The 17,910-nt window shown below is 39.6% G+C and overlaps 3 protein-coding genes across 7 annotated transcripts in view; 2 read left to right on the top strand and 1 right to left on the bottom strand.

The window, feature by feature from the left end:
• The window catches only part of odc1 (ornithine decarboxylase 1), a 4,910-nt gene extending 3,105 nt beyond the window's left edge, over positions 1-1,805 (top strand). The window contains exons 10-11 of the mRNA XM_026355818.1: positions 62-276; positions 393-1,805. Of these exons, the coding sequence (XP_026211603.1) occupies positions 62-276; positions 393-531 (354 nt within the window). The 3' untranslated portion in view covers positions 532-1,805. The remainder of the gene's footprint in view (positions 1-61; positions 277-392) is intronic.
• Positions 623-6,711, bottom strand: LOC113159227 (G-protein coupled receptor family C group 6 member A-like). Of its 2 annotated transcripts, none has more exons than XM_026355813.1 (6): positions 6,502-6,711; positions 6,140-6,419; positions 5,256-6,029; positions 4,870-5,073; positions 4,666-4,783; positions 623-4,420 (listed from the first exon to the last, which is right to left on the bottom strand). In XM_026355813.1, the coding sequence occupies exons 1-6, from the start codon at positions 6,669-6,671 to the stop codon at positions 3,498-3,500; spliced, it is 2,469 nt and encodes an 822-aa protein (XP_026211598.1). In that variant the 5' UTR covers positions 6,672-6,711; the 3' UTR covers positions 623-3,497. The 2 variants fall into 2 exon arrangements, with proteins under 2 accessions (XP_026211598.1, XP_026211602.1); XM_026355817.1 differs by having other exon boundaries at positions 6,506-6,570.
• An 828-nt stretch (positions 6,712-7,539) lies between these two features.
• Positions 7,540-17,740, top strand: LOC113158014 (matrilin-3). 4 transcript variants are annotated; one of them, XM_026353665.1, is made up of 14 exons: positions 7,540-7,882; positions 8,632-8,772; positions 9,230-9,805; positions 11,166-11,285; positions 11,491-11,610; positions 12,255-12,374; positions 12,487-12,606; positions 13,417-13,536; positions 13,702-13,821; positions 14,059-14,178; positions 14,433-14,558; positions 14,658-14,777; positions 16,160-16,261; positions 16,549-17,740. In XM_026353665.1, exons 1-14 carry the CDS (start codon positions 7,555-7,557, stop codon positions 16,599-16,601), a joined length of 2,286 nt encoding a protein of 761 aa, XP_026209450.1. In that variant the 5' UTR covers positions 7,540-7,554; the 3' UTR covers positions 16,602-17,740. The 4 variants fall into 4 exon arrangements, with proteins under 4 accessions (XP_026209450.1, XP_026209451.1, XP_026209452.1 ...); XM_026353666.1 differs by lacking the exons at positions 12,255-12,374; positions 12,487-12,606; XM_026353667.1 differs by lacking the exons at positions 12,255-12,374; positions 12,487-12,606; positions 13,417-13,536.
• Positions 17,741-17,910: the final 170 nt, after the last annotated feature.

Below are 17,910 nucleotides of genomic sequence, written 5' to 3'. Positions count from 1 at the left end.
GTGAGATTATGATGTTAATGTTGCTTGTTTTTTTTTCTTTTCCAACAATTTCTATCAATAGAAGCCAAAGCCTGATGAGATCATGTACCCCTGCAGTATCTGGGGCCCAACCTGTGACGGCCTCGATCGCATTGCTGAGCAGTGTTACCTGCCTGACATGCAGGTGGGCGACTGGCTTGTCTTTGACAACATGGGTGCCTACACTGTGGCTGCCTCCTCCACCTTCAATGGTTTCCAAAGGCCAGACATTCACTATGTCATGTCCCACTCTGTCTGGTGAGTAGATGCCAGAACCTGAAAGCAGTTTCTGGAGTTTCTTCATGAGGAAGATTTGGAAGTTTGAGCACATCTTGTTCCTAAAGAATCTTAACCATGTGCATTGTCTTCTCCAGGCAACATGTGCAGCAGATCTGTTCCCATGGCATGCCAGCTTCTACGGAGGAGTCTTGCCTGTTTGAAGTGCCAGCCTGCTGTGGCAGAGAGAGCAGCTTGGAAATACCCACAAAGCCTTGCCAAGCCCATGTTGTTTAAACACATACTGTACTTCACACCAATGTTGTACAGATCTAGCACCCTTAATTATTGGAGAAGGCTTTTTTTTTTTGTTTTGTTTTTTTCTTTCTCTCTTCTAAGTTTCTGTTAAGTTTTAAGGCCAGTTACTTGATAGGAGAATGAGAGGGACCACCTGACGCACAAATTTCTGTGTTCTGTATGGAAGCTGGGGATCAACACTCACTAAATGAGGCTGAATCACACTCTGCATGTCTCTAGGTTCAAGGCAAAGTATTACAAGGCAGTTTCCTACTTGAATTTGCCGTAGCTTTCCTCTAATTTAGGGGAACAACTGTAAAAGTTGGAATACTCCAATTCATGAAGAAGTTGTCTGCTGAACTGGGATGGTGTTAGGGCTAAAAATAAATTACTGCTTCATTGGAGGCTTCTCTTCACCACAGGACTCACAACACAGATAACAGTAGCAGAGGTCTGAGGTGAAGGGGGACTACTGTAACATTTAATAGTATGGGGAGTAGTACAATGCTTAGGCTTAACTGGCCTGCAAAATATAAGGGTTAATTATTAGCCTGCTGGCCCTTCAAAGCCCAGTTGACAGCTAAAGTCACCTCACTAGTGATAGATCACTAAAGAGATGGTTGGAGGGGTGATTTAAGTCCTCAAAAATGGCTGCTATAATATTGTTTTCCACGATTGCCGCTTCTTTACAGAACTTCTTAAGTGTTAATCCTCAAGATAAGTTACAAAGAAACATATTTATTTTATTTTTTTTTAAACTGGCATTCATGTAATAGTTTTTCAGTGTGTTTTGTAAATCCATCTCTGCTGCTCATGACTTGAGCCACTTAGTCTAACTTGCATTATTAATACTCTGCAAACACAACATAGCATGGTTCTGTGCTGATGTGGCTGCAGCGAAATGACTTGTCAGACACCTATATATCCATAAATGATAAGTAGCCATTTCAGCTACCTGCAAACTAGCGATGCTCATATTTGCACTGATCACCAGATTTTACAGATGCCAACTAAAAAAAAGTCTTCAAGATTAACATTTGAAACACAGGGACTCAAGAGGCAGACTGCACCTCTCTTCTCCTTATTTTATTTTCTTATGTTTATGTAAATTGTAGAAGGCAAAAAAGGTTCCTGAATTTCATAAGAAGCAGTGTTTGACCATATGTTTTAAAATGGATACAAAAGAGACGGGATTGCAGATTCATAATGCTTTCCTATGGAAACTTTTTGAAGTTTTGTATTTTTTTAAATAAAACATTAGGTGCAGAGCCAAACTGGGAGTGTTGTGTGTATGTTGTGTTCTATGTACATGGATAGCACTAAATTGAGACGAGTCACAGGAATTTTCATGTGCTCCATCTAGTGGTTTTAGAATGGCACATATACTGTGTACTGTTGAGCTGTTGTCAATACGTGGTGTCGATGAATTTTCCTTCTTTTCACTACTATTTGTTTGCTGCTCACAAACAACAAAGTAACCTTGTGTACACTGCCAATTCACCTTAAAGATGACTTGAAGAATAGTTTGTGTGTGATTATAAAGGGAAGTTTACCCTATTGTAACAGTGTTAAGCTGATGTAATCATATGAACTTTCATACTGACTATTCCTAGTTCAACTTCCTGTTCATCTACATGTTTCTACCAACTTACATCCCCATCAGTAGTTTTAGTATAACAAGTACTTTACATCTGATTATTGGCTTTTACATTGCAAATACAGCTTTGAGCAAATTTCATCAAGTTACATAAGGTTTAATACAGTATTCCTGCAAATGCGGAATTTTAAGCACAGCTGTAGTATTTGCATTTATTTATAATGTAACATGTCTCCAAAACATCTCTTTACAGACAAAACATACAAAGGACATTTTCAAAATCACAATCATGTAGATAAAATAAAGTTTGCAGTGACAATGAAGAAGATAAAACTGCATTTTTTCAGAGAAAGGTCAACCTAATCCACTAATTGATTAAAGAAAACATATATTTTAATTTTAAAGATAAAGTTGATTAATAAAAATGTTGACATTAAGTTTGATCTGGCTGATTTCCATCTACTAACCCTATGTGACAACATGACCAGAAAGATGCACAAAAAGGGCACCATGCTCGTGTGAGGTGTGTGTGATATGTGTGATTGTGTGTGGCAAAGTCATATAAACCTGTGCAATCAGTAACTGGTATAATCCCCTTACACTAGTAAGCATTTTTTGGTATTTTTTTATGAGCTCTGCACATTGACTCTGAGACTTTAGCTTAGTCCTTAGAACTTCGACAGTTCCTCCAATAAAGATGTTAGTTGGCTTTCTAGCATGAACTGCCTGCCTCAGGTCCTTTCACAGTAATAAGGTGAAGGATTTGGCTCAGCTGTTCCAACCCATTTAGTGTTTTCTGCCTAAACAATTCTTCAGTAGAACAACTAGTGTGTTTTTCTTGCTGAATAAATTCACTTTCCGTTTAGCCTCAGTTCACCGGTCATACCTTGTCAGGTAGAATTTGTTTACAACTGCCAAACTAAATGCTGCCAAACTGTTCACGTCAGAGGCAGCCAATCGGCCCCAAATAATGACACTGCCACCACCATGTTTCAGTGATGGGGTCAGGGTCTTATGCTGAAATGCAGAGTTTAGTCGACTCTACATGTTTCTCATGTAAGCCAAAAGTTCAACTTTGTTCGTATATGTACATCTACAGAACCTACTTGCAGTAGCTTTCTGGCTTTTCCACATTGCCTTGATCAAACTGTGGACTGTAAACTCATGGTTACATCACATTTATGTAGAAAAAGAGAAAATTCTAAAGGGTTCGCAAACTTTCAAGTGACTTTTGTATGTGCCTATAAAAATTCAAGTTAATCTCAGTGCTTACCCACACCTAGCATATATTTACCTTGCAGATACTGGATTCTCAATCACAGTGGCCTGAGAGTGTTGTGCTAGACTTATGGTGCAGGTAAAATAATTATTATTTCACTACAGTCATGCCTTTCTGCTCATAATGCTTCCTGATATACTCAGTGATGACATTCTCATTATTAATCTCTTTCCTGAATACCATAATGTAACACTTTGGGGCCAGATGACAGCACAGGATGCTGTAGCTGGAAATTAGTATGGCTCCACTTTCTATAGCTGGTTTATACTTCCCGAAGTTATTGATATAAATCTGGATGAAGAGGACCCAAATGATTAAATACACCAGCATACTGATGGTGATTAAACTTGCATTTTTATACAAATCTGGCAATCGTTTCCCTTTGAATGCAAACCCAAAACAAATAAGAGCTAAGAAAGCATTGTAGCCTATCATGGCTATAAAGAATGCAGTGGAGCCAGTTTCACACTCGTGCAGGATAGTGTTGATTAATATTTCTTCCTCTGGAAATGGGGGATTGTAGCACAGCCATGGCACACACAGGGCCAATTGGATCCCAGAGACAAAGGTCACTAGGGGTACTGGATGATTGAGTTTCTTTATCCAGGATCCCATCTCCAAGTCAAAGCTGAAGCCCACTAAGATTTGGAGCAGGTTGGCCAAAATGCAAGAGATGCAAAGGGAAAAGGCAATGCCGAAGACCGGCAGGCCTGCCATGCAGGAAGTCTTAGTGGGTCTTCCGATAAAGGTAAATGTAAGGCAGAAGCAGGTCAGGAGGGAGAAAAGTTCTAAGAAACACAAGTAACCTCCAACTGCCTTGACTATGGGAGTGCTACGATAGATTATAAACAGAACAACAAACACAATGGTAACAATTATCCCCAAGATCCCGAAGGAAGTCAAAGTGATACTGCAGGGATCCAACCACTGCAGGAAATCATCAGTTTTCTCCAAACACTTATCCCTCTCTGGAGATGAATAACTTCTTTGATTGCAGGCCTTACAGTCCTCACCTGTAGAATTAAAATATAGCTTCAGTTTTAACTGCTTGAGCAAAATATTTTTGCTTATTCGTCATGACGAATAATCCCCTATCAAATTCTGATTAAATTCATAAATGTATCTGTAAAACATGAATCACATTCACAACACAGTAGTGTGACAGTACAATATTTACAAATTCAGTTTAAACCAAATTAGAATTTAACCTGGAAACTGTCCCATTGTCTGCTGACATTACTGTAAATGAAACACTCACCGTTTCCAGGGGAAAACTCTCCATCTGCACAAGGTATACAGTGTCTGCAGCACTTTTTGTCATGCAGTCTCAGCTGTTGTCCTGGTTTGCATGTTTTAGAGCAGTTGTAAAGAGTTACCTTAGAAGGACATAAACAAAATCAGCACAACTTTATAGTCATAAGCTGTCCTGCAGCATAAAGAGATGAAGAAACTTTGACCTCACAGGCATATCTGTAATAAGATCAACTGTGATGTTGATTTTTCCATCTGGTGAGTATTCTCCAATCGTTGTTATGACTGTGTGCTGTGTGGATTCAGTCATGTTCCAATATAGGATATCATATCCTAAACTGGTGTCTCCATTGGCGTCAAAGGACATATGCGTGGCGTTCACAGTGAAGTTGACTTTCTTGATTGCCATGAGAAGCTGTGGAGACAAACAGTGCCACATTGTAACTACAGTATTTGGCTGCTTGTTGTAGCTTCACATTTACAAGACAGACGTGCCAAAGGTAACGATGTTCTCGTCTAACTCTGCAATACAACAAAACGATTTCTATACAGTACAGGGGCAAAGTATAGGAAGTCAGCAAAGTTCCTTTACTGTACCTCTGTGGTTGAAAAATTGCTTCCGCGTTGACATCGTTGATTGTCACAGTTTAGCAAGTTTCTGATAGCCTCGGCAACGACTTGAACAGCAATATATGTATTGTATGATTTATCTTGGTCAATGTAACTGACCAAGCAGCTCAGGTTCAGACACTCTGTGGTTGGAAAACACTTCCTCTTACAGTCTGTGCGAGTCTTAAAATCCTCAATAAAGCTGTTCTGGGTTCCGTCGAACATTGACGTGACATACTGTTTAAAACCAGGCACCTCATTCCTCTTCGAGATGAATCCAAAAACCTGTCCGGCCAACACGATATCTGTCATTTCAGAGACCTTTGTAGAAGTGGACCATGAATCACTTGCAATCCAAGTTCTGTTCAGTTTGTATTTAATAGCCGCATCCATGACGACATCAACGTTGGTGATCTTGGTGAACATGATGATGGCCTCTGCAAAGGATTCCTTGATTCTTTTCACCAGCTTAGCCAGATGTGCGGCATTACTGGCTTGGGAATTGTTCTGGGAGAAGTCATCAGGAAGAATGGTAACAAATTCAATGCAAATATTATTGTCATTGAAGAGTTTCCCAAGGCTATCAGTGCCGTGCTTCCCGTACTCATCATTACTTCCTATAATGGCCACTGTTTTCCAGTTGAACTTGTTCACCAGCTCAGCAATGGCCTTTGTCTGGCATTCATCACTAGATGTTGTTCGCAAAAAAGTGGGGAACTTATTCTTGTTGCTGAGCACTTCACTAGTTGATGAGTAGCTTATCTGCAGCAAACAGGCATAAGATCACATTGAAAGCCTTATATTCAAATTTACCATAATTCAATCAATACTTTTCTACATGTAAGTAACAGTACAGTACAGAGAAGACAAACCTGGGCAAGTGATGACAGAGCAGCAATTCGTGCTACAGCTACTGATACTTCAGAAAACCTCTCACCAATCACCGCCTTTGTTTTGGGTTCTGATAAAGTGGATGTTTTTGTGCGCTTGAAAAGCTCAAGTGTTGCTGTAATGGCGAAGTTCACATCTCCACAAGTGTCATAGATGTCATATCCAAGAGTGAGGTTGGGTAGAAGCCTTGGTGTGCGCTGGTTTATTTGTCCGATTGTGTATATCATCACTTGAGTGTGCAGGAATCCCGAGATGTCATAGCTGCAATATTGACACACACATGAATGAATTAATTTTGTCTTGTATCATGGAAATAAATTAATTTCAGTGAGGTCATACTTACTTACTACAGGAGAGCGGTCCAGGAATAGCAGATCTATTCGTAGTTAGGTGAAGAGGGAAAAGTCCTCCAATGATGATGTCCCCAGGTGAGTATGCATGCTGAAGACCATTTTCTCCCGAACAAGGGAGGAATATGCTCATGATAGTGACAAGTAACCGTAACAAGAACATTGTGGGTAGATAAGTGTGAAAAAGAATAAATGTAATGCGTTGTTCCTCTGTCTGCATTAGGGTATGACCAGGTTCCTGGATGAGCAGCTTTTATGTAATCATGTAACTTCCTTTTGTATGACGTGACAGGATTATTTGCATTGTCAGTTAGAATGTGTCTAAAAATGTACGCTTAATGCAAAACACTTTCTCTTACTAACACATCTTGTCATGAGAACAATGATAAAAAAAAGTACTTTAAATAGCTTATAGAAGAGGATTGATTCACAGCTACACTGGGCTCATCCCCAGTTTTCAGCTGACTAAGTTAGACTAGTTTGATCAAGTTTGAAATCATGTTAAGTAGCTTTTAATGTTCGAGTCCAGCAACTCCACAATCACTACAACACAGTGTGGACTGCAGTCCATCAGGGGGCAGCATCAGCTGCACTGGCAGTAATATGTGGCATCATTGACAGTTAAAGGACAACTTCATCTGCTGATGGGGAGTAGAAGCAGTGTAAAACAGCCAAACAAGGTGGTAGATGGATGCTGTTTTTCAAAGTAAAAGAGTAATTTTAATTTACATTGCACCACTGATTATGAGCTACTGATTTGAGTGTAGTCTACTGGCACATCATGTGCTCATTAATAGGCTACATATAATATAATATATAATAATAATACAATTATTATTATCCCAAATTATAATAGTAAATACATTCAATTGTAGATTGTAGTAAGTGTAGCAGTGCTGTGATCTAAGCCTCATGAGTGCAGCTCCGTCCTTACTCTTTCTGGATTGGGCCTCTGACTCCCACGCCTTGTGGGACCACATCATATAAAAAGGCTGGATCGGGCTGTATGAGTGAGACCCAGAGGGCACCCACACAGGGACGGCATCATGACTTCCTTACCACGGGGACTGCTCTGTTTCGTTGGCTTCCTGTTATCGGGAGCTCGGGGGACCTCTCCACAGTTTCGTTCGCAGAACCTGCAAATCCGTCCTCTACATCCACGGGCGTCCCCGCAGGTCCCTCCGGGGCTCTACCAGGACTTTGAGGACATCAGATCCGTCGAACAGGCCTCTGATGAAGCGCAAAGTGCTGAAAGCTTTCAAGAGGCGCTCCTCTTCCATCAGCAGCAGCAGCAGCAGCAGCAGGGGCAGCACGGGACCCGACCAGGTGACAGCAGCCTCCTGATGCAGGAGAGTGGGAGACGGCACAGTAGAGGTTGGTACCCTGCATGATCCTACACTCACTTACACTAAAACTGTAAAAACACAAGTATTTTATTTCATTATCATAAAAACTGGAGATGGTAGATAAAGGTGAGGTGGCTCAGTACTAAAGTAAAAGTGCAAACTATAAAAACAGTTTATTACAAACAGCTTTGGATTTGATGCTGTTGATAACATAAATGTGCAAATTCAGTCCAGATTTACTGGACAGACTCTCAAAGACACTTTATTGTAATTATAGTAATTAAAAAAATAACACACACACACATGTGACTGAAGCGACTTGGAGTGGAACGAAAACAGCAGCTGGTAAGGATGCAGCAGATTGTCACCGCTCACACACTGCCAGTGATTCATCTCTAATAATACAGCATCATCTATTAGTAATTATCACTATCTTCAAGATAAAGCTATACAATAAATATAGTGGAGTAAAAACACAACGTTTCTTAGAAATGTAGCAGAGTAAAGTCAAAATAAAATGAAAATACTTCAGTAAAGTACAAGTACCTCAAAATTATACTTTAGTGCAGTACTTGAGTAAATGTACTTAGTTACTTAACCCATCTTCCAGACCTATAATACTGTAAAACTTATGGTTCAAGCTGCTGTGACTTTTACTACAAAGCTAATAATTATTAGTACATGTCTGTCATGTAGTATCTCAGTTGTGAAACCAAACTTTCCACTGACGTAATATGTTCTTTTTCTTTCCTCTGCCTTTTCATTCTCTTATCCAAGCCGGTGACACTAATTCCAGGTTTTATCATCCCCCCCATCACCAGCTGCCCTCACAGCTGCAACACAATGCTGCACCATTTGCATCCTGGCAGCCTGCTAAAGACTCGAATGGCTCTCCCGCATTCATTCGGACTGCTGCAGGTAGCTATAACTAACACCCTCTCAGAGGTGGTAAGTTACTTAGTTACTCAAGTACTGGATTTAAGTCCAATTTTGAGGTTCTTGTTATATAATCATAAATAATTAATGAAGTGATCACCTGGTGGTACACAAAGTGGTTAAAATCAGCTACTGTGACACTCTCTATCCTCTGTTGGTCTCTTTATTATTAATATTATTAATTACTAGAAATGATTCTTTCTCATATTTTTAAATCTTTGAAAGCTTTGCCGCTGATTTAAAAAATGCAGTTTTCTTAACATATACTTTGAAAAAGATAAGATAAGAAGCTGATAAACTAATCTTTACCTGTAGCTGTCGTAGGAACAACTTAATTGTGTGAATGCAGGTGAAAGTTGTTGTATTGTACCATGATTCATAAACACTAGCTGAAACATACAATATAAAACAATTTAAAACTTTCATTTATTTATTACAGCAACAAGATCCAACTGCAGAAATCGGCCCATAGACCTGGTGTTCATCATAGACAGCTCCCGCAGTGTACGTCCTGCTGAGTTTGAGAAGGCCAAGGAGTTCCTGCAAGACATGGTGGACAGCTTAGAGATTGGGTCCGATGCTACCCGAGTAGGCCTCGTCAATTACGCCAGCACAGTGCAGATTGAATTCCTGCTGAAGACATATTTTGACAAGACTGCCCTGAAGCAGGCACTGGCCCGTGTTGAGCCCCTCGCTTCGGGCACTATGACAGGCATGGCCATTAGGAATGCCATGGAGAGAGTATTCATTGCGGAGGCGGGGGCTCGATCCAGCTCCATGAACATAGCCAAGGTGGCCATCATAGTGACGGACGGGAGGCCCCAGGACAAGGTGGATGTTGTATCAGCAGCAGCTCGTGCATCTGGGATTGAGATCTATGCAGTGGGAGTAGACAGAGCTGATTTGATGTCCCTCCGCCTAATGGCCAGCCAACCTCACGATGACCATGTCTTCTATGTGGCGACCTATGGTGTCATAGAGAAGCTCACTTCCAAATTTAGGGAAACCTTGTGTGGTAAGGATGATGATGATGGGGGTGCTGATGTGCCGACAAATGGTGATTATGGACAAGGCCTAGGTCATGGGCAAAATGGAATAAATAATGAAAATGACAATAACGAAAACTCTGGTATGTCAGATCAATTTCTTTAAACGTACCTGTGATCATATGGGCAGCACCATACAGGGAATCTCCATTCTAAAGTGAATTAGCTTCTTCTTTGGTCTTACGAACAAGAGCAGGGTTGGATTTTCCACAAAATTGTGTTTACTAACTGTTGCCATGTAGTTGTAGGAGTTTTGTAGTTTTAATACTGTCAGCATTAAACGTACAATAATTCACGTACTATCCTAACCAACCAAGAAGAAGACAAACCTAGGATCACTGGCTGATCTGCATACTTGAATACTTTAAAATGGTTGAAACCTGGTATGATGCTGCCTGTACTTTTCACAGCGAGGACGCTTTACGCGCTGCACTTTGCACTGCACCCTGTGCCTGCTGCTGTGTGCCCTGCTCAGTTACCTGAAGCTGCTCACTGCCATAATTCTGCGTAATTTCAGCAACATTAATGGTCCCTGCAACCAATATTAGCTTACATTAGTTAAATTTTGACTGAAAAATATATATTTGTGTAGAAATCTAAGGGTTTTAGAACAGTTGTACAATGTACAACAATGTCACCTTTAAATATTCTTAATCAAGCCCAGCAGCCGCTTAGTTTAGCTTCTCATAGTCTACCAGACCGACTTTTTCTGAATGTGAGTCATAGTTATTGCATTATATTCAATTTCTTTTGCCACTTTGCTTGAACAGGTTGTGTGTTGTGTTTTCATTATGTAAAAAGTAAATGATTGAAAATGTCTAAATTAACAGTTTTCCTACCAGCCTTGTAACAAGCAGGTTACAACTAAAGTCTCAAGCATGTTTGTCCTGCAGTATTTCCCTGGCGTGCAAAAACATGACCACCTCCAAGCTACTCATATTCAAAAGCTTGCTCTTGAATGACAGCTTGAATATGAGAGGAGAGTTTAAGCAGCCTCTTTGTTTCACCCAACAACAGTGACACCACTGTAAGAAGGAAGTTATTAACAAGGAGTATGGCCTTTATTTGCTTGTTCTGTACAGCACAATGAAGGTGCATTGTTATACAATCAAAATGACAAATGATCACATCCCTCTCTCTCCCACATCAGAAGAAAATGAGTACTCAGTATGGCTGAAACACAGAGATCAACCTACTAACTTGTATGGGGCTATGTAAAAACAATTTGCCTAATTAATACATACTTACAATTTATTAACATTCCTATGACACAAAATGATTCTGTAAATAGGACTTAAGCCAATCAGACAATGGAGTGTATCTTTGCAGGTCTGGATGCATGTGCTCAAGGACACAGTTGCCAGCACATCTGTGTCAGTGACGGCAACTCCTACATCTGCAAGTGTCGCTCGGGCTATGCGTTGAACTCGGACAAGAAAACATGCTCACGTAAGAGTCTTTATCTCAGGGTTTTTAGTGTATCATGTGTCAAGTGTCAAGTATCCCAAACCTGTTTGGTCAAACCTAGTTTGAACTAATCAGTCTGGGTTTCCCTAATTAAATAAGCAGGACATAGTGATGGATTGGCCTGGATTGGGCACACAAGCCTCCTTAAGTGTGACTCAGAACTGAAACTGTGAAACTTTCATTTCAGGTGCAAATGCATGTGCCCAGGGACACGATTGCCAGCACATTTGTGTCAACAGTGGTGACTTATACACCTGCAAATGTCGAGTGGGATATGTGTTGAATGCAGACAAGAAAACATGCTCACGTAAGTCTTGATAGTTGTGTGCCACTCGGTTTTGTTTTTGATGTAGAAAATACACTCGTGACAATTGGGGGGATAATTGGAAAATTAGGGAATTGACAGTGTTCTTGGAACAGCACCCTAAGGTACCCTTCCTCACTGGTTCGGGTCTCTTTCCAGGCTCAGATACACATGCCCACCAACATGGCAGCCAGCATATTTGTGTCAAAAATGATGTTTCCTATCTCTGTATGTGTAATGAGGGATATGTGAAGAAAACATGCTTACATAAGCATGTTTTTTACAGATTTCTTGTTCATCTTTTTGCGTAGTCTCAGGTTAAAAAAAAACCCTCTACACTACCTATATTTGATTAAATGCAGTATACATGAGTACATCCACATTGTAGAACTGAAGAATCCATACAGTTTTGTTAACTAGATTAGCTTCAACCCCTACTCGACAGCAAGAGCTGCCATGGTGCTTGCTTTTGGAAGTGTGGCAATATTGTAATTTATATAAAACAGTATGCAATCAGGAAACTGGGATTAATGCACAGTGTGCTGAGCAAATGACTATGGCTTGGACAAAGTGCTTAAGTAGAGGATGAATGTTTAATGGGCCAAAGATTTAATGGCCTGTTAATGGATAACTGTGTGTCTTTGCAGGTTTGGATACATGTGACCCAGAAAATAATTGCCAGCATGTTTGTGTCAAACATGGTGATTCTCATTTTTGCAAATGTCATGAAGGATATGTGTTGAATGCAGACCAAAAAACATGCTCACGTAAGAACCTGAGCTTCACCTGCAGCACCTGTATACACTGCATTTGCCCTGGTGCAACGTGTACTGCCTTGTTTGATTAGAGTTGGTTTACTGTGGGAGTGTCTCTTTCCAGGTTTAGAATTATGTGCCCAAGGACATGATTGCCAACAAATTTGTGTCAGCACTGATGACTCGTACACCTGCAAATGTCAAGAAGGATATGTGTTGAATACAGACCACAAAACATGCTCACGTAAGAACTCGTACTAGTAGTAAATCCACATCTGTTGGCCGTGTGTACCGTTAACAGCAATCATCACTGTTGCTGAACTCTCTTAATTAATTACATAGAGAGGCATCAACTTCACAGCCTTTGTTCTTTTTCAGTTCATTTCAACCACTTGCATGTATGGTATGCATGTAACACAATGAAAACCGGCCAGAGTATTTGATATGCATGTGTCCCACCAGATTCCAATATTCAAGATGCTTGAGGAAAAGCTTTGTGGAGAATATTTTTAAAATTGTGTATACATAAAGTTTTGAAACATTGTTCCATTTTACCCATGCATATACATATTTAGATGCTTTTATCCATCAGAAGCTCAATTCCCCAGACATTATTTTTTATTATTATTATCTTTGTTTTAACCCTGGGCACATTTAATACATACACAATGATTCTTACCTCCACATGTGTCATGACGGATATAGTATGTGTAAGACTTAAAACGTGCTCACATCAGACAACAAACACTACTTACCCATTAATAATAAGTGAAGGTTTCCATCAAAAAGGTGCTTGACTGCATTTTCTTAACCTTCCTCTGGACCTGTTAAGATAGCTTTACCTTAGTAGTTCAGGATGGTCAATGGTAACTTTATTTTAAACAGATTAGAACAACACAGTGTGGTTTGCAAAAGGCATAAGTGTTCTATTACAAGCCACAGTGGTTCCAGGAGTAACTGAATGATGAACATGACAAATCCGTCAGCTGGAATAAGTTGAGCACTTGAGAGACAGATAAGGTGTCAAATCACATGCAAACATGTCTCTTTCCAGGTTCAGATCTATGTGCCCATGGAAATGATTGCCAGCACATTTGTATAAACGATAATGACTCGTACATCTGCAAGTGTCAAGTGGGATATGTGTTGAATGCAGACCAAAAAACATGCTCACGTAAGAACATTTCTTATTTTAGTTGCGCTGAAGTCTCTCAGTTATTATCAAAGTTCAGTAAAGCTTTTTGCTGTAAATGCTTGATCGTCATGCGTCATCACAGACTGTGTTACCTATTATTGATTATTGATCAACGTAGTCAGATGTGGGAGTGTTTCTTTTCAGGTTCGGATGCATGTGCCCCAGGAAATGATTGCCAACATATTTGTGTCAGCACTGATGACTCTTATGTCTGCAAATGTCGAGAGGGATATGAGTTGAATGCTGATAAGAAAACATGCTCACGTAAGATTCTTGGACCTTTCTAGTAGATTTCTCCCAGGATCTCACTACTGTAGGTTAAAACTACAAAAAAGGACAATCTGGCATCAGTCCACTGATTCCAAATGTTTAGCTTGGTCCTTGAGTTACGTGTGATACTTGGAAATGGACCAAACAACCATAACCATGAGACTGACACTGGGTGAAGAGGCAGCTGATTGGTGGACCAAGTCAGTGAGCTGTAGAAGTGTTTCGTTACAGGTTCAGATGCTTGCTCCCGTGGACATGATTGCCAGCACATTTGTGTCAACAATGATGACTCATATATCTGCAAGTGTCAGATGGGATATGTGTTGAATGCAGACCAGAGAACGTGTTCACGTAAGCTCTTGTTTCGTTCTCTACTGTGCATGTTTGGCGTCCAGCATTACAGGTATTCCACAAAGCACCGCTTTTGGATTCTCAGCAGGAGTGTTTCATCAAAATGTCAAAGCTTCTATCTGGGCTGTAGGATGTGGCCGCATCGCTGTGTACATGTTTCCTGTTGTTCTAAATTGATTATTGGATCTGTGGCCAAAGCCTCTCCATTTATTACAAAAGTTATAAGTTGCTGAGGTGTTTTCTTTTCTTTTCAGGTTTAGCTCTGGATGCATGTGCTCAGGGACATGACTGCCAGGACATATGTGTCAACCATGGGGACTCGTACTTCTGCAAGTGCAGAGTGGGATATTCCCTCAACACAGACAAGAAAACGTGCTCACGTAAGAAATATGTGAAATTCCTTGTGCAGTACCCCAAGATGTTTTGTGAACGCTTCTACTATACCATGCAGTATAAGATGGGAAAGTGTCTATTTCCAGGCTCAGATGCATGTGCCCAGGGACATAACTGCCAACATATTTGTATCAACAATGGCGATTCTTACAGCTGCAAGTGTCAAGTGGGATATGTGTTGAATGCAGACCTGAGAACATGCTCACGTAAGAATTTTCTTTGTCTTTTTTTTCCAAGATGAAAGGTAGTACGTTTATACTGGATAATAGCTTGTCTATCGTCTGTATATGTTAGACTCAAAGCATTAATCCAAAAAGATCAAGTATTGAACTCAGTCTGACTCGGCAAATGTGCCACACTGGCTCTACCAGCTGTGGTCGACATGGGCACGGTTTCCATGAGTACTCCAAACAGCTATGATCAACCGAGTTTTTAACAGCTGGCCAGAGACTTATTTATTTTAGGATGGGTGGTGCATGTTCTTCAGTTAACAGCAGCTATTTTCAAACCATCCTGAACTATGCAAGACAATTAGTTATCCAAATGCTATTAGCTTTTTCTTTGTAATAAGACACATTGTAATTTTAATGGATTGTGTCTATTCTACCATTTTACCATTTTACCAAACTGGGATGAGGCTTTTTCACAGTATATGTCAGATACATTTTTTTTTCAGGTGGTTCTATAGGCTGTTTGAATCTAATCTAATCTAAAACTTGTTTATGTCATTTAAACAGTCAAAGAACTGTCTCTGGCCCAGGGGGACTGGTTTAAGAGTAGCACAGAGTATTTACTGGTCTAGAACCATCAACCGCTGACGTTGGGGGCTAGGGAAAGATTATAGTGGCCAACAAAACCAACTAAGACTTGTCAAAAAAGAAAAAACCTTCATGAACACATTTAGATACCGTGGGAAAATAGCTACTTTCTGTTGTCTGTTCACATCCACACATTTTCTGAGCACAAACTGTAAATGAGCAACAAGAAGAACATGGGATGTAAATTTATTGAATGGTATAACTTTAACAGATGAAACCTTTTATGTCTTTCTTTTTGCTTTCTTCAGTTGTGCATATTTGACGACACTGTTTCTGCTGGCCCAGCTAATGACAGCGCAGTTTGTCCTGTCATGGTGTAAGGAATGAGGGACTGCTAAGGCTTTGGGTGTTGTGGCGTGAGCTCACAGCAAACCTTTGTCTCAGTAAAAGAAAAGAGCTGCAACTGATTTGCTTTGAAATCACATATTCAAATTGTGAATATAATTCTTTAACAATTCACATGTCCAAAAATCCTAGTTAAAGCTAACCATCTCTGACAATTAGGAGTAAACATTTGTAGTTTATGATTAAATTAACTGAAACTAACTGCTGATATATACATTGTTCCATCAATGTCTATTATGGTGATTCATTTGAACAGGCAGATTTGTCAGCTTCAAAATGTGTGGAACAAAGGCTCATATTGAAGATCACAGACAAACTGCTGGATGAACTATGTTGTTTTTTTTCCTACCGTGATATATTATAAAGACATACTATAGTGAAATATGAAAATCATAATCAACTGCTTCACTATCTCATTCTTTCAGAGGAAATGAGGAGTGAAATAACCCAGGATGCCTGCATGTGTGAGGCTCAGATTGCGTTTCAGAAAAAAGTGCTGTCAACCATTCAGGAGCTGACCAGAAAACATATCCTTTTTTGCTTACGCAGGATTCACACAATGAATGTCACAGAAAAACTGAAAATTAGTTGAGAAATAGCAGGTCGATACTGTATTTTGTGCATTTTCTGGGATGGTTCTGAAACTGAGACGGAAACCATGACACACAGACACATAAAAATCACTAACCAAGGTTTGAACAGAAGTGTAGCTCAAAAATCGGAACCAAACTGTGGATTTGGAGAATGGGTACACCTCTGTTAAACTGATAACTTATCGTTGTATACAAATCTATTTCCTTGACTCTTTGTCCACTTGATGAACTTTCCCTAAGAGTGAACCTGATCGAGGACCAACAACAGTCTTAAGAACAGCGACAACTAGCAATGTATTCACTTCCATTATTTTTTATTTTTTGGACCAGGGGATTTATCGATCTTCAAAATCTTTTAACAATTCAGTAGAAGTGTATTTGATTTGTTTGAGTTGTGGCTGGTATAGGTTTCTAATGCAACATACTGTAGCCTACTGGTAGCATGATGGTTTTATTTTTGCATTCACAACAGTTTATTTCTCCTTACAACAAAGTCGGGTATAACTGGAGCAGATGTATTTTATGTGTACTTGTAAAAAAAGTTCATTCCTCCTGAAATTGTAAGCCATTAAGTTCAGTGTCAAGAAGTGTAAGATAACTATGGAAGTTAGAGAGTAAAAGGAACTAATTAAAACAGTTTAAAAGTTTAACTCTTACTTTTATGGTGAATGTTCTAGTTGTTGCTGGTGGAGAAACTGTGTAGCATATCTCTGTTGTGTATTTGCTGCTTGGAGAGCATTTCTTGGCCAGTGTCCTTGTGTTCTTGGTAGAACAAAGCCCCCATCCAAAACCATAACACAACTAATCTCTTATGCAACAGAAGCATTGCTGTTATGCCTCTGTTTGCAGCATTATTTTACACAGAGACAAAACCAAAGTAAACCCTTATGCAAATGACCCCTAGTGTTAATTTACAGATTCACTGAAATTATTTATTTTGAATTGAAATATTTTAACTAACTGCACAATAATCATTGCTAATTAGAGTTTTGTATTGTCTGTGAGCAGATATGTACAGGGATTTTGGGGGAATAGGGACAACAGTTTAGGGAGTTCATGGGTGATTAAACCGCTTCAATACTTTTCACACTTGTAGACCTTTTCTGGCAGCAGGCCTGGCCATCAAAGACTACTTTCAGTGCATTCACTTTTGAAACTGGGAGACTGAGTTAAGATAAATACCATTTTGTAACAACTATGAAAGTATTTTACAGTACATTTTATCATCTTCTACACCCAGTACTGTATTTTCTACTTTGTCCTATTCATAGTGTAAGAATGAAAAGAGCAAAACAGAGCAGGCTATTTGTGGTGTAGGGATCTTTCTCTAAACTCTGTGTACATGACATATTTTGGTGCTATGTGCTAGAAAATAATTTGTCTGTAGGCTGTATTTTATATTGGAAGAAAAGTTGGGCGTGAAAAATAAATATTATGAAACAACAAATCAAATACTTCTCTTGTATTATTTTTTTATTTCCGAAATGGACGACAACACAATTCAGTGAAGAACTGCTTTACACTAAAAATCATAAAAACTAACATAAAAGGGAAACAGAGTATGTTGGGCTGGGCTACAACCA

Source organism: Anabas testudineus, chromosome 12 (assembly GCF_900324465.2).
Source record: "Anabas testudineus chromosome 12, fAnaTes1.2, whole genome shotgun sequence".
Taxonomy (NCBI): Eukaryota; Metazoa; Chordata; class Actinopteri; order Anabantiformes; family Anabantidae; genus Anabas; species Anabas testudineus.
The sequence above is the reverse complement of the archived record's forward strand: the minus strand, read 5'-3'. Positions and strand labels throughout refer to the sequence as shown.

What these genes read in the sequence shown, in the direction of transcription:
- LOC113158014 (XM_026353665.1), top strand. Translation starts at nt 7,555, where the DNA reads ATGACTTCCTTACCACGGGGACTGCTCTGTTTCGTTGGCTTCCTGTTA. An exon ending in GGACAAGAAAACATGCTCAC is followed by an intron (nt 11,286 to 11,490) that starts GTAAGAGTCTTT and finishes CTTTCATTTCAG; the next exon opens with GTGCAAATGCATGTGCCCAG. An exon ending in AGACAAGAAAACGTGCTCAC is followed by an intron (nt 14,559 to 14,657) that starts GTAAGAAATATG and finishes GTCTATTTCCAG; the next exon opens with GCTCAGATGCATGTGCCCAG.
- LOC113159227 (XM_026355813.1), bottom strand. Translation starts at nt 6,671, where the DNA reads ATGTTCTTGTTACGGTTACTTGTCACTATCATGAGCATATTCCTCCCT. An exon ending in GGACCGCTCTCCTGTAGTAA is followed by an intron (nt 6,420 to 6,501) that starts GTAAGTATGACC and finishes TCAATATTGCAG; the next exon opens with CTATGACATCTCGGGATTCC. An exon ending in AGAGTTTTCCCCTGGAAACG is followed by an intron (nt 4,421 to 4,665) that starts GTGAGTGTTTCA and finishes TTAATTCTACAG; the next exon opens with GTGAGGACTGTAAGGCCTGC.